Raw genomic sequence first — 25,428 nt, forward strand, 5'->3', positions numbered from 1 at the left:
TTTTATGAAAAAATATCCCTTTATTATGTAACAAATAACTTTTCGAGCACAGCACACAAATACTTTGTAAGAAATTTTTAAAGCGGAATGTAGGCAGAAAAGAAAATAAAGAACGTCTTGAACGAAACAATATCGCTTTAACACTGAAGAAATGTAAAGATTAAAGATTTAAAAAAAAAACGAAACATTTATCTTACAGTTATTTTATTTCAAGTGCATGTTTTATGACCACAGTCGGCCGACCACCCGACCCTAATTCCACGAATTGCCAGGAACCTAGTACACGTCTCACGAGAGCTGACGCATAATTTTTACTTCACAGAGTAACCAACATCATACGTTACTCGTAATATATTGTTACTCTAAGTGTACAACGCATTTTGGCGTCTCCCGCGCTTTACCAATAGTGTACAAATACGAAAAACGCTTTTAAGCGTCTCCCGCTCTCTACCAACAGTACACAAAAGACGCTTTTAAGCGTCTCCCGCAAACAATGTGTTAAATGAGACAATAAAGATATTTTCTACTACTCATCATCAGTTTTGCTAAGAGTTCTAACTTTAGTGAGAAATACCAACATATTCTCATATGTAATACTATATCGTCATTTGGCATGCAATACTGCCAATGTGGCATTAAAAAAATTGTTCAGGAGAGAGAAAAAACTATGTCACATATCGTCTATGTATGTTCATTACCGCGTATAAGCCAATAATTTTAAAATACATTTATTTGGCGTTTTCAAAGCACAACAAAGTTCAACAGCACAATACGCCTTAATTGGTGCTTTTAAATTATCAAATTAACCAATAGACTGCTTGGTTAAAGTTATCAATACCACGAACGAACTATCCCCCAGTACATAAGCTATCTATACCGCAAATGAAGCATCCCCCACTACATAAGCAAGCAAGAGCGCGTGTATTGCTCCTGAACATTTTTACAAAAATGGTTCTTCCACGATACATATTGGACTTACACCGACGATATCGTCTTAAAAATCGCATACAGTAAAGGGGTCCGGAGGCGATCAATGTCAATTGTCGATGTGCTTGTGTCATTGAAAATGTACATTGAAATGCGATTGACAGAACTTCAATCGACTTGTCAATCAGGGGCGGTTCTTCCCTTAGGTCAATTGGTGTTTGACGCTCCAAAATTATAACACAACAATAATAATAAATTATGTGCATCAAAACAACTGGTCTTATTCTTAATTTATTTATGTACTGTGAAATAGCAGTGTTGTGAGCGGCGGCGGCAAGTGACGAGCAGTGACATCTATAGTCTCTGATAGAAGCTTTCATTCACAAGTCCACAGAATGTCCCTGGCTTTGGCATCTTCTGTCCCTACGCGCCCATTAGAATAAACAAGATGGCACTATGTCTTTTGTCTAAGTAAAAATTAGGTACCGAAGAAAGCTTACGGACGCTTTTTTCACAATGCAAATAAAAAGTAGTCACACATTTTTTTCAAATGACCCACCACACCTGGATCCCTAGAGCGCTTCTGCCGTCAATATTAGGAAAACATTACCTAAGGTGTGTCGAATACAGTGAAAATCTTTTAATTTTACTCTGGACAATCGCAATGTAATGCAATTATATGTAATATAATCTTTCCGCAATGAAACTGAATTCCAAAAGGCTTGATAGAGCAATTGAACAAATAATTGTCAATCACGCAGCGAAATAGTCATTCCTCTGCAGCAGTGGTGATTGTCTACGACGTCTATGCGCTCAATCAAAATGCACACCATTTCCCCTATCAATAAGAAGTCTCAATGGTCAATCGCTACATTGGCTCAGTAAACAATCCATTAGAATTGTCAATCGCATTAGTGACGTGCGTAACCATTGACAATAGTTGATATTGATCAGACCAGACCCACGGCACATAATGGAAATGGAAGGGAAATATTCTTTATGCTATGCCTGCCAAACTGTAGTGCTTGCCAAAAGACGATATGAGGTATATGGCTGTATATGAAGTATTGCCCATTTGTCCGTGCCTTTCAATGTGATGTGAATCAGTGTGTGTTGTTTTCCTCAGGTCCCATAGTCCGCTCTCAAAGCACAGAGACGGGACTGGACGGCTGTTTGGACGATAACACCCCCCAACCACGCACATCTACTAACAGCAGTAATAGGTATTATTATAAAGTTGTCTCATTCACTGCTTGGCTTTTTATCCTATTCCATTACCTTACTGGTGGTAATTTCATCCAACCAATCAAACAGCCCAGATTTACAGGGGGAATAAAATTATGTAATTGTAGCGTTCTTTTCGCATAGTATAATATATAATACAGTGGTTGGCGTAATTATTAGATAAACTATTAATATTTAAACTTATAAACTATAATATTATTAATTTAAATAAATAAGTATTAATTTAATTTATTATTTTTTTTTTTTTGATAAATTAATGTTTTAAAGACAAGATTTTATTTATGCATAGCACAAAGGATAACAATTATGTTTATAAGCAATAATTGTTCGCCTGAAACACTCATCCACATTGAAAAAATCTCCTGATAAAAAATACATGACGCCAAAAAATTAATAATATAAATTAAAATTAATACTTATTTTATATTAATACTTATTACTATTAATATTTAAACCATAAATTATTATTTAAATTTGCAAAAATTACATTTATTATTAGTTTTAAGTGTATACTATTTTTAAATAGAGGGATTTTATACTTTTATTAGTTTAAAAAAAAATTACAGTATAAAATGTTTAGAAAAATATCTTAATATTTAGTAGAACCTCCCTTGGTGTCAGTTACATTTACCCCATTTCTACTAGACGACGCCTGGTTTTTCTAGCACAAGTGATAACTCCGCTTCATTTATAATTTTCCTCCTTCGTACTTCTAACTGGCGCAACTCCTTCGTAAATTTTCTCGAATTTTCCAGTGAATCGCTTTCCTCCTCATTTAGGTATTTTTCTATCAACTTTATTAATAAAATTTGCAATAAATGTATATGTGCATTAAAAGCTGTTATTTCTTAAATAATAAGAAAAAACTCTAGTGTAACTAATAATTTGATCCACATATCTTTTCCAGGCTCGCTGGGCTGACACGCCAAGCCACCGTGGACAGTGGAACGGGTTCCAGCAGCTCTGAGCAATCTCTTCCCATCGCCCCGGCGGAATCTCAACCCATCGCCAACTCTTCCTCTTCGCTGGCCGCTTCCCCGGCCGCTGCCGACGAAACTTCGGAGCTCCGTCCACGCCGAAGAAAAATACACTTCCCCTTCTCCAAGAAAGCGCCCAAGGTTGCCAGCGTGAACCAGTCCTGATATGAACTATTGTTCGTTATGCTGAATTATATTTATAAATTACATATACGGGACAAAATTGAAGACATAGAGAAATTATTGTGTTGTATCATTTTACGTGACTTTTAACCTTTTATGAGTATATTTTTTATAATTAAATCGAATTGCTTGAGATACTAGTTGTTGAATATACATATTTACGTAAATGTGTTTATTTTTAACGTACCTAAAATAATTAATGTATTTATGTAGATATATATATTCACTGCATTAGGCTATTAAAATTATTATCCTCTTGAGCGACAGCTACCCAAATTTGGGTAGGTAATTTTATGAATTATAAATTTAACTTCTTTTTTTTTAAATTCGATGAAACTTAAAATATGGGATAAACGATGAAATCTAGATGAATTCATTGGCCGCAAACCGCAGTTAGCAGTTCAAATGTTTCCATATTAATATTTGTAGTTATGTTATTAATTGAATCGAGTGGACGAATTGAAAACCAAACACCTGGAAATCTCTATCGCTTGAGTGTTTATATGAGTATGCAACTAACATTAACTACCGTCTTTCTGGTGTTATCATACAAACCCGACATGACTATGAAGTGGGTGTACTAGTACATAAAGGTCTTAATGGCGAGGTGATTTTAATTGAATATTTTCCTTTGACGTGGTAAATTCTCTCTTTGTAGAGGGTTCCTTTTGAGTTTCTTATAAGATATTTAATACTTTTTTTTAATGATTGTCTCTTTAGTAAAATCTTTCGTCCAATGTATCCCCACGATCTGTCACTGTAAATTTTACATATTGAGCGAAAATCGGTCGAATTTTCACTCAGTAAAACTTGCATTTTTTTCTTTCTGATATTTCTTGGTCGGCGTAACTATTGCTCACAATATCACTTCACTCATGTGCCGTTCATCTTTGAATATCCATATTGGTAAAAATATGCTGTTTTTTTATTTCATGTTGTATAATAAGAAAAAAGAAGAATCGCATGGTAACACTAGTGTCAATGTAAAAATTGATCCAAATGATTTTATCACCTATTTTATATTATGAAGAAAATATGCTTTCATGTAATTATTTTTAATTTCTCAATATAAAACTAATCATTATTTATTTTAAAAAAAAAACCATTTGAGCTATCCAACCGTCCCTAATCTTAGAAATTATTTTAATAATAGGTTTTTGTACTATAAGAGAGTATTTCACCACCTCTGAGTAAACTGGAATAGTGCTACTTGTGGAGTGGCGTATATCATCTGTTTCACCTCTGCTGAGTAGCGTTACCTTTCAAGTAATGAATATTATGATTAAAATTACTTGACGATTAGTTACTCATCATTTTACTCAGAGGTGGTGAAATGCCCCTTAATTCTCCATCAAAAACAGTGCAAATAATCTCTCAAAGGTCCACACTATGTTTTCGATGGCGTAGGTACAGAAACCAAGGCAATAAGATATGAATGAGTAGTACTATAATTATTTGTCCAAGAGAAAAAGACGAAATCTTAATAATGTAATTGTCTTTTATTTTATTAAATTAAATTAATTAGGTACGCAACATCATTCATACTCTTACCGTTTATAGTACATAAGTGTAGGAGTTAATACATATTAATGTAATTAAAATGTAGACATCACATTTACTTCACAGACAACTTGTAAATAATTATGTATGTATATTTTTCTATTGTACATAATATTTAATGTTTTTATCATTTGAAATATATATTTTTTACTGAAAATTTATTTCCAGTAAACATTGTGGAATTTTGAGCACAGGGAAATTTAATAAACAACATGTTTACATTATCAGTTGTTACTGAATTGGCACAAATTATCTGATTTATTAAAATCATAGAGATCATCTCAAGTCTTGCTAGCTATGAAATGTATTTTTTCAATAGAATCATTATACTATAAATTCAATCAGCATTTGCAATTTTTTACATTGCACAGGAAAGTCATGGTGCAAAATGTTGATGTTCTCGCTATAATGATAGTGTGATGTATAGGTATCGCAACGAATGTTGCCACAAACACAAATGCGTAAATACATATAACCTATAGTAATTTGTTTTTGGGGTATAGTTTTAACTAAACCATTTAAAATCATACTGTAATACCAGCCCTTAAAGTATTGGAGCTGGAAACAATGTATTGCATCTACATACATAAGCACACATTTCACCACAATCTTTTACACATCTGCCCTGATGATGGACACTGTGATTCTGAATGAAACGTTGGCTTAAAGAAACTAAATCACCATAATACTTTTGGCAGTGAAAATTTCAAATTACATAATATCATGTTTCAAACGTGCTCTTCGACTTTAGTAAAGAAAACTTTCAAAAACAGACTGTAAAACATTTCAAATACATATTGAAATTTGATCAACGTATAACCCGTGTGTTGTCTCGTTTTCGCTAAAAACAATAAGTTGCCATAAGCAAGACAAAAGATTGTCTCGGTGATCCTTTTCAAGGGCCATCACTGTTGAAGTATTTGTTGTTGGCATCAACTCTAGTTGTCTGTCCTTTAAATACAGCTGTTTATTGAGCTTTGAATACTTGATGGACAAATGTGAATTTTCCATAAACCATGAATGTCACTTTGTTCCTTCACAATTATTCCTTGTAGATTTTTAATTATTAAGTCACTCAATTTATGCTTAATTCATAAGAGTGATTGAAGTAGGTTCTTAGTAATATGATGTGGTTATTCTTGCAATGGATAGCAAACAAACCATTTAGAAAAGAAATGGAGTCACAATGATTTTAGATATGAATTTGAGGGGTATGGAAGGGTGAATGTAAAAACAAATGAATTAGTTTTCATGTAAACTCTGCTCACAAGTAAGTTTAGGGTAAATTCTTTACAAATAATTCTTCTAACGAAGAGACAAGATCTTTTTATATCTCCGACATCAACAGTTTGTGAGCATCGAGTTATTAGAATTTTGTAGTTATGTTGACTTACTTTATCCTATACAAGACTACTTTTATTCTAAAAAGAATTGCAGATGTAGCTGACAGTGTGTTTCTTTGCACTTTATGAACTAAGCTTATTATTTGAATGCTTGCAATTGCTGAGAAGTGAAAATTTAGGTTTACAGATCTTGAGAAGTGTATTTATCACAGACATATGAATATATAGACTAGAAATTAAAGATGAGGGGTAAAATCAACTGTTGAAGAACGAAGGGGGTAAAGCTGACTGTGATTCGTCAATAAATCAATCTGACAGTATAGGCATCTCGCATTATAATATCACCATTTAGTTCTTAAAAGTAAAATCTGCTTTTGAATGAATAGACATTTTTACATGGGAGCGCAAATTACTCGCCACGTTATGAACAAATTTGCGATGTCCAAATTCGGCAAAATAAATTTCTTCTATTTTCAGAGTCGAATATTTCGTTTACGTATTTAGTTAAGACGCTTTTATAAATGTTCATAATTTACTTCCCAGCAACCAACCAGCTTTGTGTTCAGACGTATCTCGATGTGATAGTATATGTTTCTACAACTGATCCATATTATACGATGTGAATATGCTTAAAATAATGCTTATATATGGAATGTAATACGACAATTGGGTTTATTCTCTTTTTCACATCTATTTTTACAAGTTTTCATAGTACAAGTCAACATTTTGCCGTGTTATTTCGTAAAATGAACCGATGATGCCTCGACCATAGTTCGCACAAGAATGATGACATCACGTTTTCTAAATTCACTTGAGGCCATACACGAGCACAGCCGGCTCCAATGGAACCGGTATGGGGAATGGGGAATAATACGCTTTTAATCACTTAGGGCAGGTCTACTAATATTCATATGTCTATGGTATTTATCATTTAGTAAAATTTAGAACTGAATTCTTTAATTTGCAATATTTTTTGCCCTAGAGCTTCCTTTTATTTTTAATCATCTTTATAGATTCATAAGTAGGATATCAAATGCACACATTGTAACATAAAAGATGTAGTAATGAGAGGGCTAATGAAGATTTCTTGCAATTCAACGGAAAAAGACATGTATACATAAGAGTCTCTCAATAAATTATTATTTTCATGTATTTAGGGCATCTATATTGTCAGGCTGTGTTTTAAATTTTAGTGTAAGAAATTGCTGTTGGGCCTGACTTTGAGTAACATTATTACAGGTGACAATGTCTCTACTATAAAACCTGTGTATAAATTTCATTTGTCAGGTGACAATGACTACTAAACTTGTGCATTACATTTTGTGACAATAAAAATAATAGACCCTTTTTAAAAATTTGCCATTTATCACTTTTATTTAAATAAATAATCTTCCATCACTTATTTCATGTTAAAAGTGAGAATTTTTCAGCCTTTATTTATTGTTTCCTGCTGTAAAGTAGTCAGCCATCAAATCAAATTGTAAGGGGTCCACCCAACATAAAAAAGGACACCCAAACTGACAATGCCTATAATTTAATAATACTGCACATGTTGCAGAGATTTGAACCCGCAACCAAATTGTACAATTGTGGTTTGTCTCGATTATTCATTACCAAACTGACTTACCGTAAATCAGAAAAGGGATTCTCAAGAATAGTAATAAAATAAAATACATAAGTTCCAAAAATGTATTTTTATTTCCAGTGATCATAGTTATTACATTAATTTCTCTTTATCAAAAGTTCCACCACTTTGTGAAGAACAGAGCACTGACACTGACCACCAGAGTTCCATAAATAACGTGAAACTTTACAAAAATATAATGGACAACAAAAACCTCTTCCTAAACATTTCTTTTAAAATGGCAGAGGAAGATAAACACAAAAGCTGAAGTTTAATAAACAATAGCGATATAAATCTTAACTGCAACATTATCCAAACAAAACTATGAGAAATATTACAATACAATATAAACCTTTGCCAGATCTTTTAGATTTTTAAAAATTAATAATAATAAACTATGAAATAACTTGAAAAATTCAATTTGCATTATCATTTGTGGCTACGAATAAATGGAATGAGAGGCTGCAATAAATTAAATAATATTTTAATGAATAAACTAACTAGTCAAATAATGAGTAGAACAAGTAAATTCAATTCCATTTCCGAGGGGTGATTTTTAAATACTACAATTCTGTCATATCCATATAAAAATTGTAAAGTACTTAAATCATTGTTTTTCCAATAAGCCTTAATCGAGTTAATAATTATAAAAGTAATCGCAATCAAAGCCGGGTTACTTGTAATTCAGTTTTATTTTACTTTTGTTCAAAACAATAATCTTAATCGTGATTTATTTTTGGGGTATTATGCCTTGTCACGCTTCGGACAGCATTACAGTGTCCATCGTCAGGGCAGCTGCAACACAATAAACAATTAAATTTTATTGATTCCACTGTGTGCATTTCCAGAGAATATTTTTACAGAAATTTCTCTTCTAGCTACATATGAAATCTGTAAATTCTCAATTCATTTTTGATTAGAAAATGTTTTTATTGGTGTAAAGTTTTCCCACTGAATTACAAATCTACAAAATTAAACTTAAAATTATAGGAAAAACATACAATCTAGTCTCACTGTTGGCTGTTATTTGACCGAATTTAAAGTGCATCTTCGATATTTTGCCATGCCTTGCAAGATTTATGGCCTTACCAGTAGAATGCCCATCAGTGATTTAAAAAAAGAGGTTTTAGGTTTGTAAAAAAAATGTTTTAATCGCCAAGCTCCCTTAGCTTTTGTAGATACATAATATTATGTATTAAGTTGATACCCAAGAAAAAAAAAGAGCATCCAAAACAATTTTTTATATTCCTAAATGTATAAAGTCTTCGCGAGAAAATCATTTTTTATGAATTTGAAAGTTAACTTTTCTGTTAAGTTGACTTAACGGAGATTTTAAGTGGTCAAATTTTTGTCCTTGTATTGAAAAGCTACCCCCTTTAGAATTTAGAGTTATGGACATATGGTGAGCATACATCGTAAAGTGGCCTAGTTAAAATCTCTGTTCGTTGTATACATATGAATTTTTGCATACACACAAACTCACAGCAAGTCAGGATATTTTTTTAACATATAATATCCTAACTAATCTCACGGGCCTGCCATCCATGAAAAAAAAAACTTCAATCTACTAACAAACAGCGACTTTCTTTGACTTGGTCACTTTTCATTGTATGTTTACAATTTGATTATAGTGTTTTTTTAAACCCATGTCCCCCTTATCGGCATTCTACTTTGATGAGTAAATGATGTCTCGCTAGACAGGTGTGTGCTATTGTTGCTTGCAATCAGCGGGGCTGTATGGGGGGGCTGCTGCCCCCTTGCCGCCCTTCCCCCCGCGCCCCTTCTTAGGACCCCCCTTGGGTGGGGCTGGAGCCTCCTCTTCTCCTTCTTCCCCAGAACTCTCTTCCTCATCCTCCTCATCCTGGAAAAATAAATATTCATTATTATATGATAACATGCGCACGTTACTTTTTCAAATTATGATGGTATTTTCTTTGGTGCAGTAGGGGAAAAATTAGAATGTGAAATTATTATATTTTAGACCATCCTCCTCCAGTTAAACTTGCATTGTGGGCATTGTTGGTCTGGGTGTTGCGAAGCTATTTCTTATGGTTCGTTAAATCTTGGTTGGCAAATTCCATCAACCAATATTTCCAAATCGTACTTGTAGTAAAAATTGTTTGAAAAAATGTGGTATTTACAGATTTGCTGTCAAATTACTGAATCTTAATTGGAATTGTTTATTTAATCAAGTCGACTGGCCAATTATTTATAAGTCTGCTTTATTTAACGCTAGCGTAAACACATTAAAAATCTGGTTTTATGTTTCATGTTCATAGGATAAGATTACATTTCCTGGTAAGTCGAGTGCAAATAATCAGGTTACAGGTCTCCAGGTGGTTTGGGACGTTGCGGAAGTCAGTTGCACATTTTGCCTTTGGGAATTATGTGAAAATAAACCAACACCAGACATTTGAAGAAGATTTTTATTAAAGCCACAATACCACAGTAGCAATATCAAAATACAATCTGAAGAGAAAAATAGATATTGTATACATAATAAGTAAAGAGGAAACAAATGAATAAATAGACCAATTGGCATCCCATTTGCTTTACCCATTCTCAGCTTTTTCATACAAGTGGCTTCAGTTAAATATTTTCCTTTTATGTAAAAATATGCACATTCGAAATTTGACTGAAATGTCCCCGCATTCATATATATATTTATAGTTTACTAAATAACATAGTTTTCACATACAGGAATAACACACATCTTTTTAATGCAATAAAAAATCTACATGAACTACGGATTAAAGAAATACCTTGTAACATTATAGGTATTAATTATACCTTTTGATATAATTTATTTAAAAGCAAACAATCTGTGTTAATACAAATGATCCCATCTAACAAAGATTTAAATAAATTCAACCAAACTAGAGTCTTTAAGCATTCATTCCTGCCTTCGTTGTACGATAATAGCAATCAATGTAGCTCTCTCGTGGCCTTTACTGGTTTCATCTTATTTAACATTAAATTTATATTACAGTAGAACCTCGTTAATTCGAAATCCAGCGGACATCAAAAATCAAATTTCGAATTAACGAATTCCCACGTAATTCGAAATTTTATGAAAAAAAAAAAAAAAAAAAACGCCGAAAATCGATTTTCTCGGCCGCCTCTTCAAATCCGGGTGGTATTTTAGTTGTAAATTCGTATTAATACCAATTTTTTTCTTTATTTTCGCGGTCGATTACCGTAGCGGCCGGCCCTTTAAATTCAGATATTCGCAATAAATTCGTAAAAATGCTATATATTTACGCGTAAATCGAGATTTTGCTGCCGATTTCGGTCGCGGCCTACCCTTTAAATTGAAATATTCGTAAAAATACGATATATTTCCGCGTAAATCGAGATTTCGCGGTAATTTTCCGTCGCGGCCGGCCCTTTATTTCAAATATCTGAATTTCAATTCGTAAAAATACGATATATTTCCGCGTAAAACGAGGATTCGCGGCCGTATTCCGTCGCGGCCGGCCCTTCAAATTCAGATATTCGAAATAAATTCATAAAAATGCTATATATTTACGCGTAAATCGAGATTTCGCTGCCGATTTCGGTCGCGGCCTCCCCTTTAAATTGAGATATTCGTAAAAATACGATATATTTCCGCGTAAATCGAGATTTCGCGGTAATTTTCTGTCGCGGCCGGCCCTTTATTTCAAATATCTGAATTTGAATTCGTAAAAATACGATATATTCCCGCCTAAAACGAGATTTCGCGGCGGTATTCCGTCGCGGCCGGCTCTTCAAATTCAGATATTCGAAATAAATTCGTAAAAATATGATATATTTCCGCGTAAATCGAATTTTGTCGGCAGTTTTTCGTCGCGGCCGGCCTTTTAAGTTCAGATATTTGAAGTAAATTCGTAAAAATATGTCATATTTCGGCATGGATCGAAATTTTTCGGCCGATTTCCGTCACGCCGTATTTTTTCAACGCGGATATTCGAAGTAAAGTTAGTAAAAATACGATATATTTCCGCGTAAATTGAAATTTCGCGGCGGATTTCCGTCGCGGTGATGAAATACGATATATTTACGCGTAAATCGAAATTACGCAGCCGAGTTTCGTCGCGGCCGACCCTTTAAATGCAGATATTTGGCGTAAACTCGTAAAAATACGACATATATCCGCGTAAAATGTATTTTCTCGGCCCTTTAAACTCGGATATTCGAAATAAATTTGAAAAAATACGACATTCCAGTGTAAATCGATTCAGATTTACAAAATAATAATACTAATTAGGACGATGTATAACCACGTAAAAATACATTTTTCGGCGTTTTACCGCCACGGCTGACTTTTAGATTCAGATTTACGAAATATTATGATTTATTTTCGCAAAAATCAAATTTTTTCGAATTACACGAACAAATTTTCGTGCGCGGACAAAAATAAATTTCGAATTACGAATTAACGAATTTCGAATTAAAAAAAAATTTGTATGAAAAAATTTTTCAGCGGAAATTTTTTTTTCGAAAATTTCGAATTACGCGTTTTTTCGAATTATCGGGGTTCGAATTAACGGGGTTCTACTGTATTATTTATCTTTGGGCATTTGTAATTATTCATTATAATTGATGATTCAGACTTCCAGACAGGATTTGTCCTCTTTTTAGTGCAAAAGTCAATGACTCCATTTCATACTACTAAATAATAACACATTATATTACATATTCTGCCTTTAGCACCTTGGATACCTGCATCACATGCTACCTACATTCAATATTAAAAACAACCTTTGGCAACGATCAAGCCTTTCAATTTAATTCATTGGAAAATAACAGCGGACAAAAATAAAATTCTCTAATCTTTTTGAAAGACAATTTATAAAATCGTAATGCTAAATAAAAAATAAATTTAAAACTGAATAATCAATCGTTGAACGAAACTCAATCATTCGTACGAGTATTTGATAATTCACGTACCTTTCAGAATGGATCATTTTTATCAAAACAAAGGATACAGTTTTGAAACAGAGCTCAATCGGAGGAATGTGCAAAGCCAATAAATAATATAAGAGGAAAAATAATAAATAAAGTTTAATATAACACTCATTACAACTTCATAATGAATGTGATATGAATATATTCTATGGCTATGGTTATGCTACCACACCACACACCACTAATCATTCTCATAACATTATTATATCACATTAACCAAAACTTAATCAATTATATTAGTGTAGCTAATCCTGTTAAAGTTGTTCCAACAAGATAAGCACATTGTTTAGAGATATGGTAGACATTGTTTAAAAGTTAAAGTTTGTTAGTTTAAAAGAAAAAAATTATAAAAGCCAATTTAAAATTGATACATATAAGTAATCATACATTAAAGGAAAATCTCATATTGGTCTCAATTCAAGGCATTCATTACAATATTTAGGCCAGTAGATATGCTCACAAGTCAAATACAATCAATCCTTAGAGAATATTATCAACTTCAAATCTTCTTCCACAGTTTAAGCTGCTAGGCAAATTAAACGTAATATATTTTTAAAACATCAGGACATAATGCAATTCATTTCAAGCAATCCGTTGAAATTTGAAAATTGAACAAAATTACATAATTATTTTTTAAATGGAAAATAATCTTGCCCAAATATCAACCGATAATTCAGAAAGTCGGTTGAAAGAGATTCAGGAGTATTCTCTGGAAATATGCATATAGTTACATGTGTGTGATTGGACTTGCATACACAAACCAGTGTTGACAAATAATTAAAAGATTGACAAGTCGTCTGTCTAGCTAAATTCCTAATCAAATAAATAACTAACTACCCATAGTAGAAATCAGCGCAGTTGATAATTGGGCAAAGAAACTTATTTCCGTGTATTTTCCACATTCACCGTATATTAATAAATGCAATGCCTGTTTACAGACTCTAAATACCAAGAACACAACAAACATTCGCACATTAGTCACTTAGATACTTCACAATATAAAGTATACATTTAATTCTGAAAGTAAAGAGTACTTTGACAGTAATTTCTCTAGGAATTCGGGTAGATTAGAAGCTAGGCTTGTACGGGTTGGTTGGTTGTATGTTTGTTTGGTTAGTTAGACGATATGAGTACGGATGGATTGGTCTGTGGCAGCGCGAGGTGGTTGGAAAAGTAACGCGGGAGTGGCCCCCTCTCTACTCATCCGCCGATGAATCTTCTTCCTCATCAAAAGATTCCTGCAAAACACAATCGGAGAACATCAGCTCCAGATCTTCTTCGCGTAGCACAAAACAACACAAATCTCAACTAACCGACTGGAACAATGACCGACTTGGCGATAAAACTGTTTTATATTTAGCTAGACCTCCAGTAACGACAGATTTCTAAGTGGGAGATTGCAGCCTCTCTCCGACCATCAACATACAAAACCGGCAGATGTGGGTCGTGTAACAGACAGTTAAGTTTTATAAACCTAACAAAAAGGGAAAGGAAATAAAAAAAAGAGCCATAATAAAATGGATAAGGCAGGAAAAGTGGTTCCCACAAAACTGTGGTTAATTATTATTACAAGGAACTTTACAGACATTTCCCTACATTCACCTGTAACAAATCGACCATAACAAACCTCACAGCAGTCGGTTAGTCGAGGTTTGCAGACAAAATTAAAGTGAGACAATGAAGGGAAAACTCGCAACTTATGATCAGTGGTACATGGCCCCCCACTAGCACAAGCACATTAAGAAGGTTTTATTTTAATAATGCCGGTAACTTGTCATCCTTCCCGAACGCAACTACAGATACAAACGTTTACATCGACTAAATTAAGCATATTTAGTTCATTTGATCTACAGTCGCGCTCGGAAACAATGACAAGTTACTGACATTATGGATAAAAAAAATAAAATCTATCAATATGTTTATGCTAGTCCTGGTGAACATTATGGCGCGAATATATTTGCGAGCCGAGAAACTGGAGCCAAGCCTCGAATTATGAGAAACGAACGAAGCAACAGCAAATGGCGCAAAACGCCGCTTGCGTTTGCTTCGTTCCTTTCCCATAATTCGAGGCTCGGCTCGCGTTTCAGCTCGCAAATGTATACGGAGCATTATATGTACAATTGGGGAGCATTTACGAGAGACTTATCTATTGTTATGTATGCTGAATTTGCTCATTCACAGAAGACAAATAGCTAAAAAAAAAAAATCATACCATTCATCACATTTTTTGAAACCTCTTTCATCAAACCTGGATACAAGGCTTTTTTTATATTATTGTTTATTTAAAAATCATGCTTCATCAAACAGGTAAGATAGATAATAAGAACCACCACAACTAGATATGATATAATAACTAAATATTTAACCATGCAGCGGGGACAATGGAGTTTATAAAATATAGTAATATTGATAAGGAAATCTTCTATACAAACCGCATATCTTATATCATCTATACAATGCAAGTTGCCATAATAATCCATTTTATTAAAGGAAAGGAAGGGTTTGTATGGAAAGATTGACAGCGTCAGATTGTATTTTGGCAAAGCACGCAAAAAGGTTTTCAGTCCAATTCAAATTGCATACATAATAAATAAAGTGATTTTATAATTTATAATAGTGCTTGGTTGGTTGTTTGGATGGTTTAGATATTTCTGGCAGGTCTTCTTCGTTAGTCGATACTTGAGCTCTGAAAAGGATAAAAAGAGTTTGGGAGTATAAGGATGGAGGTGAGTGGACTAGTTCTTATTATAATCACGAATAGGAACAAACCTCTTCTTCCTCTTCAAAGTCTTCTTCCTCGTCGAGCCCTTCTCCGGTGTAGAGGAGAACGGCGTGGGGGACCACTCGCTCCCGGAGGTAGTGGCCGATCTCAAAGTCGGTGGATAGCAAGTTCTGCAGTTCTTCGGCTACGTCGGCTGAAGGATCCGCTGGCACTGCAATTATTAAACACTTGTACTTCTGGAGAATAATGATAAGAATCATTGAACACCTTCCGGTAATTGCGTATTATCCTCTTTCTCATATTACAACGGACGAAACAGCAAAGGTGAGGACATACTGGGCCCACATACTTGACATGTGCATTAATGCGTTTCCAGGCCAACATGCACACTTGTCCTACACACACAATTCAAATTTGAATGCTAGTCTCGCTATATTCAATAGATTTTACGTTATAAATCATTTTACAATCTTATTAAATCTATTGGTTGTTTGTCTCACATTTTTACAAGTGTCAGTGAACACTAAAACAGACATAACCTTGAAGCTCAAATCAACTCGTTGGAAAGCCTTCCACCAATGCCATCTTTGCAGATCGGCGTTGCGTGTGTTTCTGAAGCATCTATTTTCATAGAAAATGTATGGATTGTAAGTTATCCAAATACCTTAATGCGTTGAGTATGTGGGACGGGTGTGTTCTTACCTTTGGGAGGTTACAATTACAACTTGTTTTCTATAAGGCTGGGTAATGTATAGTTTATCATGATATTATTTAAACTTACGCTCTGGGGGATTGAAGAAATTGAAAAATGAGTCGTTCTGAACAGTCTTGGTGATGGTACGCACGGATCCTCGGGACTTGTGCTTCTGCTTCTTCTTTATGGTCTTCACCGTCACGTTCTTATCCTTGCACCAGTTGATGGGGCAGCCCTACAGAAACACAAGTTTATTAGTCATTCTTTCATTTATTGAAGATTCCGTTACTGAAGAGTCAATGTGAATGAACAAGGCAGAGAATGGTCTTGTACTAGATTCTGAGCAACACACTGGTCCATAAAAAAGAACCATTTTATCAATTTAACCCCAATTGATCTCTTTTAAGCAGTCATAAGCAGCCCACAGGCTATTTCTAAATTCCATAAAATACTTCAAAGTTGAATTCTTTTTCACAGATTAACCCGTGTACAAATTGTAGGTGACAGACGGGGTTCGGTTGCAAAGGGGTTACACCCCTTGTCTGCTGAATAATGCATTCTACAACTTTTCTTAACCCTCAGGCTAATTTGTTCACTTTTGGGAACAGCTCATATGGTCTCATACAAATCCTTGTGTCTACCTTCATGCCATGTCATTGTGAGAAATATGATTTAAACGGTATTAGAAAGAGAAAACATCACACTTTGTGTTAATATCTAGAAATTAACCGCAGAAGAATTAAAATGTACATCTATGAAACCAAGGGTTTTCCACTGCAATTTGAATTTTTTTTTCTTGACAGTAATTTTAGTAAATCTTATTTCTTGTAATTTAGTTTATAGTTTATTAACTGATACATTCAGAAATATTATATTTATTTGGATTTTATTGCCAAGCAGACTCAGACATTCGGACAGATTATGCCCGAGGCCTGAAAGCTTAATTTAATTTAATTTTATTATTCATGTTTTAAATTGTACCAATAATATGTATATTTTAAATTGTATTTGCATTAAAAACCTCTCTCTATAAGTTGGCAATTTGAACATAAGCAGAAAGCAACTCACTATGCATTTGAAAATTTCTGGTCCCTCAAAATCGAAGGGATTATCGGGCTCAGGCTGACACTTCATGTGGTACTCCTTGGTCAGAACAAGGTTGGTGAAGTACTCGTTGGGGCTGAAGTGGAACTCCAAGACGAAGCCCATGGGGTCTTTTTCCAGGAGGAGGACTTTGATGTCCTCCAAGTGCTCGATGATTGGCTCGTCGTGTTCTTGCATCATCTCGGCCAGTAGGGACACATTCTTGAAGATGGTCAACCAGAATTCGGGGATGCCTTTGACATTCTCGTCCATCTTTTTGATCCTGTAAACAAAATAACATTAGCATTTTCAACATGGGAGATTTCTATCAATTTCTATGAATGGCGTCTCAAACACAATTAAACTATCATTATTTTAGGTTGACTGATAATTGGATTTCATAATCAGTTACTACTAACACACTTTGGCCGGGAAAGGTAGATGCTTAAAACCAGGAAGGGGAAGGGAAGGGAAGGGAAGTTCTACCTTTTGGCCTCATTTCAATGTCAGAAAAGATAGAATTATTCGATCTTTTTATATGATTATTATATACCAATCTCTTTGTAAAGGTACAAACTATATGTACATAATTATCGTATGCATAATATTTGGCTAATTTATATAGCGCCGTTTTTGTGAGAAATCACCTCAAGGGTTTGTCTTCTTTTTATATTTATCTTCGCGCCCTTCGTTTACCTCAGTATTTCAACAAAAGGATAGTATATTATTTGTTATTGTAATAATTAAATTCCTGGAATGAGGGTTTTTATGACCGTGAAACCCAATTCGAATCTGAATCTCTGTTCCGCCCCACTTAATTCCTATGTGCAAGCGAGCGAGAGATGTCGGGCGTATTTAAAGAAAGCAGGTATGGGCAAATACCGATAGGTGGACCGTAATAAACATATAACAAGGTTAATTGAGTTGCATTTCAAATAATATTCGAATTACGATGTAGAAATTTTTATTAAAATTTTTTTGAAGATATAGCAATTTAAAACAAATTAAAGACATTCGCATGGGACTTTTATTTTCGCACAGAGTCAGCGTAGCGCCAGCGCAAAAAATACCCACCAGAAATATGGCAATAAATTTGTTAGCAACATTGTTTAACAAATAAAATAACTAACATACATTGGAATTTAATCAATATTTCCTTCAGATCAACATTTTCCATAACGATGAGTTTTAACAATATGGTTCTTTACCGATCAAAAAGATACAATGTGGTCCTTCACAGAAGATGTTTTCAACTTAATAAAATGCTAACTAGCAAAAACATAAATATTTATTATGACGAGTATAATCTTTTTTTATAGACATGGTTTGGAAAATTCTGCATTTTAATGTCCTCTACAGCAAGTTCATAAATAAAGTAATACTAACTCTGCATCAGGCTTTTCTGTGATGGCCGCCTTCTCCAGACCCTCGACAAGCTCTTCGTCACTCTCCCACTGGCACTCCGCATCCTCGGGCTCGTAGCGCCCTGTCACGATGTCTGCTCGCTGGAATATTCAACAATAACGGTTGTAGGTAACTTGTTTTATCACCAAGCATTACTATACTAGCATACTGGCAGTGGAGGAAAGACATTTTTACTGACATTAAAGGCAAGAATATCAGAACAATATACGTCTTCCCTCAAGCAAAACCATTAAATCAGGTTGGCTCCGAAGGCAGGAAGGAAAACAATCCAAACAAATTCTGTATTTGATACTCATCGGAAATATAAGACGAAAGGTACAATCCTGAAGTCGACAAAGTTGCAAAACAGCAGCAGCAGACCGCAGCCTCAATAGTAAATGTTTTAATAATTACTATCACATCTTGTATTAAGTCGGCTATCTGTTCCCTGCTGACTTCGGAATTGTACCTTTATGGTCTCCAAAATGGTAAATGAGTTCTAGAAATAATAATAATAATAATAATAATAACATAACATTTATATAGCGCAGTTTTGTGTTGTTTCACTTCAAGTGCGCTTAACTATAATAAACTTAAAATAAAATTTCCTATTGTGTTCCTTTAAAAAAATTAATTACATAACATGAAATAAAGAATAAACGGTTTACACAAAAGCAGAGAATAAAATTTAACAATAACAGTGCCATTTTAGTAGTGGACAACAATAAAAGACAGTGACAGTGCACGAAAAATAAGAACTTTAAAATTAAAATATTATATAAAACAGGAAAACATTAAAATATTATATAATAGGTGGACATTAAACATAAAAGTACAATAAGGAGGAAACCGAAACCAAACAATTACCGGAAAACTTCAAAACCTGGCTTTTTATAGTATATTAAAAAGAAGCTTAGATTCATGAGAATATAAATGATTTCAAATTATTAAATATGATTTTTTGAATAATTTTGTTTTTAAAACCCGTTTAAATTCAGCCAAATTTTGTATATTGGTAAGGGCTGGGGGAAGTTTATTCCAAATGAGTGGGCCAGCTACACGAAAAGAGCGATCATAGTAAACAGCTCGATTTGACCGAGAAAGTTCGATTAAACGATTGGTAACATCTAGATCTGCTGACCTCAGAGTAAGCTGTCTATCGCTAGAAACAATCATACAGCCGTCAAGCAGAACGCGGAGGCAGTCATTTGACAAATTGAATAACTGAGAGGCATTACGTCAGACGAAGCAAGCCAATATTGGAAGATCATTGAATCTTGCAAATATGGCTGTAAGTTGGTAGGCGTACCTTGTCGAAGGAGGGATAGTACAGACGCATGTACTTGATCTCCAGAGCGTGCACCTCCTGGTAGAACTCCGCCTCGAGGTTCGTGACGGACAGCTGCAAGTTCTTCAGGGCGCGGAGCCGCCGGCGCACCGGGGGTGGGAGGGCAGCCAGCGTCTCCGACTGGGACCGGTTCTGCTGAGCGGTCATGGCAATCCTCCTGCAACAACCAAACAAACACCACACTTCTAGTCAAGCGCCAACTGGGAGTTACGTCACAAGAGGGTTTGGCCAATCAGAACCACGGGTCTGAATCCATCAACTGTTATTACTTGGCCAAACTAACTTGTAAGTACTAATGAGTTGGAGCTCGATATTTACATTCATCAAGTTGATCCTGATGCCCCGATCCCGCTTATAACACTGAGTATACTAAAATACAGATCTTGAATCACATAACCACTAAACCATGCTAAATAAACTGGCAGCTTATTAGATAAGATCCAGTATTTCAGCAACTTGTGTGAAAAGGTGGATTTGCCATTGAAGTCCGATCAGCATCTGTATTTTTAACTATTCACCAAGTTTCAGCGTGAAAGAAGCCAATTTAGAAGAAAAAAATGCACTTTTAAAATAAGCAAGGCCCTTAACCTCAGCATTTGCAGTGTTGAAGAATTGTGCCCATGCACACCAACTCACTGAAGCACTGCAACTGCAGTGTCGACCTTGTACATAAATTTCTTTGGATATTCTACTGGGTTTGAACAAAGTTAAATAATTTGAGGTTGTGTTAAAATGTGAGCTTATGTATGAGGACACTGCAATGCTGTCCGAAACGTTGGCTAAGGAAGGAGTTAGCGCAACACGGCATAATACCCCAAAAACAAATAACAAAAATACTTTTGGCCGTGAAAATCTTAAATCATATTTGAAAGTTAAATAAACTTTCAGAATAGTGAAATTGTATAAGTTTGTACTCATTAAAATTACTCCAGCGATCCCATAAAGTTAAAACCATTGTCAAGCTATGGAATTCTTTCAAATACGTGATGTTACACTGAAGCCATTCTATTTCTATAAAACCAACACCAGTTTGTTTGATCAAAATAAAACTATTAAAAACCCTCATAACAAGCAATTCCTATAAATATTTATTATATTAATCTCAATCCACCATTATACAGTGATTCATTACTCGTAATTTTATAAGAAGTACATTAATCATCCCAAAACAGAAAAGCACTTCAAGTTTCACAAGGCAGAAAATCTTTTCAATTTATTTTAGTACCATTGATGACTGTTCTTAAAAAAGATTCTTTTGTAAGTGGGTATATAAATAATAACAATCACTTCGATAGAAAAATACCACAAAAACAATTAATTATTTCACAAAAAAAAGTTCCTTGGTAACATGACTCCGCAAAGCAGAGCGAAACAAATTGGTTAAATTGCATATTTTTTTCACGTGCTCGGTTATAAGCTTTATAGGTTAAATTTTTTGTCAATTTGTCGAAGGAACGTGATATTTTTTTTTGCATTTACATATTGAGTCACTAATTTCACATTTTACAAGAATTGGTAAATATACAGAAAAGAATGGCATACTTAATAAGCACATATAAAAAAAGTACTTTGTAGTAGTTAGATAAATAACGAGATGTAAGTATTTCTTTTTTTTTTTTATTACAAGATAATACATAACAAAATGATGACAAAGTAATAATGTATTATTCACAATGAGTTTATAAAACTCATTTCAGTTTCCGAAAATGGAAAACAATGTGTTTTAATAGTTATTTCGGTAAAATTAAAATCGATTATTCACTTGGCGGTTATTGATGCAAATGTTTTAAGGTTAGTTTTTTTTCTTCTCTTATTTAAACGAAAAGATTGACCTGTAATTCTACAACAGATTCTTAGTTTGAGTTTAATTTTAAAAAAAAACAACAATTTTAATATTATGTCAAAATATGGCGAAGACATTAAACGAGATTACAAATTATCAATACTTATTTCTCATTATCATTTAACAGATGCAAAAACGGGTTGTTTCATAGAATTTGAACAATTCATCAAATTTCAATGTGCATTTTCAAGCTCTGTAAAGGTTCTGTTCAAGTTTTGTTATTATATCATTACTGCACAGTTATTTTACACAACTGAAATGAAAACAGAACTTGAATGGAACCTTCACAGATCTTGAATTTTGATGAATATTTCAAATTGTGTGAAACAACCGGACCTAAGTGTCTTTAAAATAAAATGTGCAAATTAACAAGTGGAATGCCGATGGGTCTTCAATGTATGAACAACAAAATCGGCATCGCTCGGCCTAGTAAAATTTTAGATTCCATTTTTACGAATAGCGCCTCTCTGAAGGCTTAAAAAATATTTTTCTGTTATATGCTCCGGCCTTCGACGGGTTAAGCATGTCCTTATTTTTTGTATATTTATGTACCCAATAATTTATCATAATTACAAAAATAATAATTACAACATTGATTAACTTACTCTTGTGCAGGTCCATTTCAGTTTCAAGATAAAATAAAGCATGCAATATGAACAGTATCAAATACAGGAAGCTCTCAATTACAATTTATTTTGAACAATGACCTCAGTGGACCACAGCATTCCAACATTTTCTGCTCAGAGACAAAGCTTCCTGAATTTTTGAACATTTTAATATCTTGTGTGCAATAGTAACTACAATAATACAATAAAGATTCATTTCTTAGACAATATTTAAATGATCACAATGACAAAATGTTGATTCGGTGATTGGAGCCTACATCATATGCCAATATAATGTAAACTATGATATGCAAATGAATAAATAAGGTCAGAGCGATATTAAAATATTGTTAAGAGTCAAAACACAAATTATATAAAAAGGTGCAGGTTTAAAACAAGCAAAGCGTAAATAAAGAATTGAATACTGTAACATGAAGCCCCTTCGAAATGCAAATCATCACATAGTCCTGTGAATGCAATATTAGAATGTAGGTAGTTTCTTTGTTAGAGTGGTTGATAGGGTTTTGTTAGGATTGATTAATTATTGGAGTAAGGACCTTTGAAGGATTCTTTTCGCCAGTTCGCTCCCGGTGATCGCTTCCTCTTCTTCGGCGGACTCCATTTCGGAACTGTCTCCGGCACGTTCAACAGTACCCATGTTATCTGAAACCTTTTAATACTTCTTTATTCCTGGTACCCGGGATGCTAAAAATTTCTTGTAGCTGGCGCTCCCTTACCAGATGCAAAATGGGAAGAGTCCACCGAGGCAAATGAACATCCAGTTTTTATTTTATGTGAATACCGCACACGAGTCTCAACGGCTTCCCGCTATCAGGAGCCAGTGGGACTAAGACATCCCTAACTGGGGTACATTGTGGGGGTGAAAGGAAGGGATGGAGAAGAGGAAGGTTGGAAATTGTTGAAATCTGATTTGACCTACGCATTCTAATGGGTAATCTTTCATTATAAATGCCTAATAACTAACAGCCAAGATATTGACAGTTGCTAAATTTTTACGAACATAATATTTATTTTTATTATTTATAAATCTTATCTCTAATAACATAGCAACAAAATATGAAAATTTGGAAAAAAATAATAATTATACATTGGCAACAAAGATATTAGAAGAACGAGATATGCTATGTTAGCCGCCGGACCGTAGGCGGAGTACTACCTAATTAGGGTACTTTGAATACTATTGGGACGTGTACGCACAGAAATCTGTTCTATGTATTAGTGCGGATACCTTAGCGTAAGCGAAAGTGTGCAGTAGTATTGGTGAACAAAACCGGCGACACTGGGCAAAACAATTCCACATAGTATGAACTGCTCATAGCACATCTCATTCTTCTAATATCTTTGATTGGCAATAATACAAGTAATCTAAATGTGCAAATTTAAATAAGATGCTTCTGCCACTAGAGCCGCTGTTAGTGACTAGACATTTATATAGGAGACAGAAATGAAACATGACTACAGCAATCAGTGCTGTTGTGTTTGCAATGTTGGCCATCGTGTTCTACTCAATAAAGTCAGTAAAAACAAACCTGTACCCATCAGAACTCGTATGGCAAGGTTTAACATTTGTGTGGGTTAAATGCATTTATTGGATAACACAAGTCGTGTTGCTATTTACAGAAAACTGCTAAATATCTAGTAGATTAATTCCTCGATTTACGGCTGAATAGCATACTGCAAAAGTAAGCCATGAAATGCTTTTCAATAAGTTCATCATTAATATTGATATAAACCCACGATCTACATCAATTTAGAAAACTGACAAAATTTAAACGCTTGGTTCTTTGTAGGGATCAGTTTTGAGTAAGAGATTCCTTATTAAAAATGTTAATATTGTTCAAATAATAAATTATATAGGGCCGTTAAAACAAGAATATATTTTATGCTTGACAAACTTGCCTTAAAAATAATTATTCGTGTCTAGAGGGCAATATTTATGCAGATGTGTAAACAAATGTTTTTGTGACATTACAAAATTGTTAAAAACAAAAATTAATTTGTGAAAAAAAAACACTAAAATGTTAAGCTAAATGTTCATGCTATGTGACAAAATAAGGGACTATAGTACTTTGGAAATGTTGTAATATTTGCGTGACAATGTTCAATCCATATAAAAAGAAGAACTGGTATAAAAATTAAACCCACTTTGAAAAATGTGTATATTTACGATTAGTATTTCCTTTTGCAATGGAGCAAAATCTGTTGCAACAATTCTAAAAAATAGGATTCGTGAATCAGAGAATTTTCCAGTAGCCGATCTTAAATTATTACTGTGGAAGAACAAAGGTTTTTCGTTGGATTTTAAAATATAGATATGAATGATTTTGTTAATGAAACAAAAGTGATCAAAAGGTTTCACAGTGTTCGACAAAATTGAACTCTTTTCAAAACGCTAATTTAAAAAAAAAACAATTCGTAACCAAGAGAACCGCAAAAAAACCCAAGAGCGGCGAGACAAGGTTATCTTCGTTTTTTATATAAACAACGGTAACGTGTTACATCAATAAACGTACTTAGAATATATAAATTAAGGTAATAGCGATAGTATAAGGATCTTAAAGGTTATTTGTCAGTTTCATTACTTCATTTTCAAATGTCTGTCAAAAACTTAATGCGCAATTCACAAAACACGATGCGGCCAGAGCACATGGGCCGAAATCGGTAGACCGAACTACGCAACTAAATAAAGTACAGACACGGAAAGCGGGGCAAACTAAAAAGAAATCTCTCAAAATAACACAAGAATATAGTATGAAATTATGTCTAAATTGATAAAAGTAATGGTTTAATTCCTACCTCTTTACAGAAAGGACGTAGAAAAGAAAAAGATGGACACCGGCAGCAGCTGGCAGGAATCGAGCAATTCAGCCAACTTTGAACTTTTCAACAAGATTGCAAC

The 25,428-nt window shown here is 34.0% G+C and overlaps 2 protein-coding genes across 5 annotated transcripts in view; one reads left to right on the forward strand and one right to left on the reverse strand.

Moving 5' to 3' along the window:
• The window catches only part of Stim (stromal interaction molecule), a 148,124-nt gene extending 140,358 nt beyond the window's left edge, over positions 1-7,766 (forward strand). The window contains exons 16-17 of the mRNA XM_089644470.1: positions 2,054-2,150; positions 3,080-7,766. Of these exons, the coding sequence (XP_089500596.1) occupies positions 2,054-2,150; positions 3,080-3,314 (332 nt within the window). The 3' untranslated portion in view covers positions 3,315-7,766. The remainder of the gene's footprint in view (positions 1-2,053; positions 2,151-3,079) is intronic.
• A 148-nt stretch (positions 7,767-7,914) lies between these two features.
• Positions 7,915-25,428, reverse strand: Nap1 (Nucleosome assembly protein 1). 4 transcript variants are annotated; one of them, XM_089644719.1, is made up of 8 exons: positions 25,326-25,428; positions 23,066-23,178; positions 20,022-20,217; positions 18,695-18,813; positions 17,294-17,591; positions 16,313-16,460; positions 15,579-15,742; positions 7,915-9,720 (listed from the first exon to the last, which is right to left on the reverse strand). In XM_089644719.1, exons 2-8 carry the CDS (start codon positions 23,164-23,166, stop codon positions 9,568-9,570), a joined length of 1,179 nt encoding a protein of 392 aa, XP_089500845.1. In that variant the 5' UTR covers positions 23,167-23,178; positions 25,326-25,428; the 3' UTR covers positions 7,915-9,567. The 4 variants fall into 4 exon arrangements, with proteins under 4 accessions (XP_089500845.1, XP_089500846.1, XP_089500848.1 ...); XM_089644720.1 differs by having other exon boundaries at positions 23,066-23,171; positions 25,326-25,417; XM_089644721.1 differs by lacking the exon at positions 7,915-9,720 and adding an exon at positions 10,268-14,047.

This window comes from Hesperophylax consimilis, chromosome 21 (genome assembly GCF_061612785.1).
Source record: "Hesperophylax consimilis isolate HC1 chromosome 21, BYU_Hcon_1.0, whole genome shotgun sequence".
Classification (NCBI taxonomy): domain Eukaryota; kingdom Metazoa; phylum Arthropoda; class Insecta; order Trichoptera; family Limnephilidae; genus Hesperophylax; species Hesperophylax consimilis.

What these genes read in the sequence shown, in the direction of transcription:
- Nap1 (XM_089644719.1), bottom strand. Translation starts at nt 23,166, where the DNA reads ATGGGTACTGTTGAACGTGCCGGAGACAGTTCCGAAATGGAGTCCGCC. An exon ending in ACAGAAAAGCCTGATGCAGA is followed by an intron (nt 17,592 to 18,694) that starts GTTAGTATTACT and finishes TTTTGTTTACAG; the next exon opens with GATCAAAAAGATGGACGAGA. An exon ending in TTTCTTCAATCCCCCAGAGC is followed by an intron (nt 15,743 to 16,312) that starts GTAAGTTTAAAT and finishes TAATAATTGCAG; the next exon opens with TGCCAGCGGATCCTTCAGCC.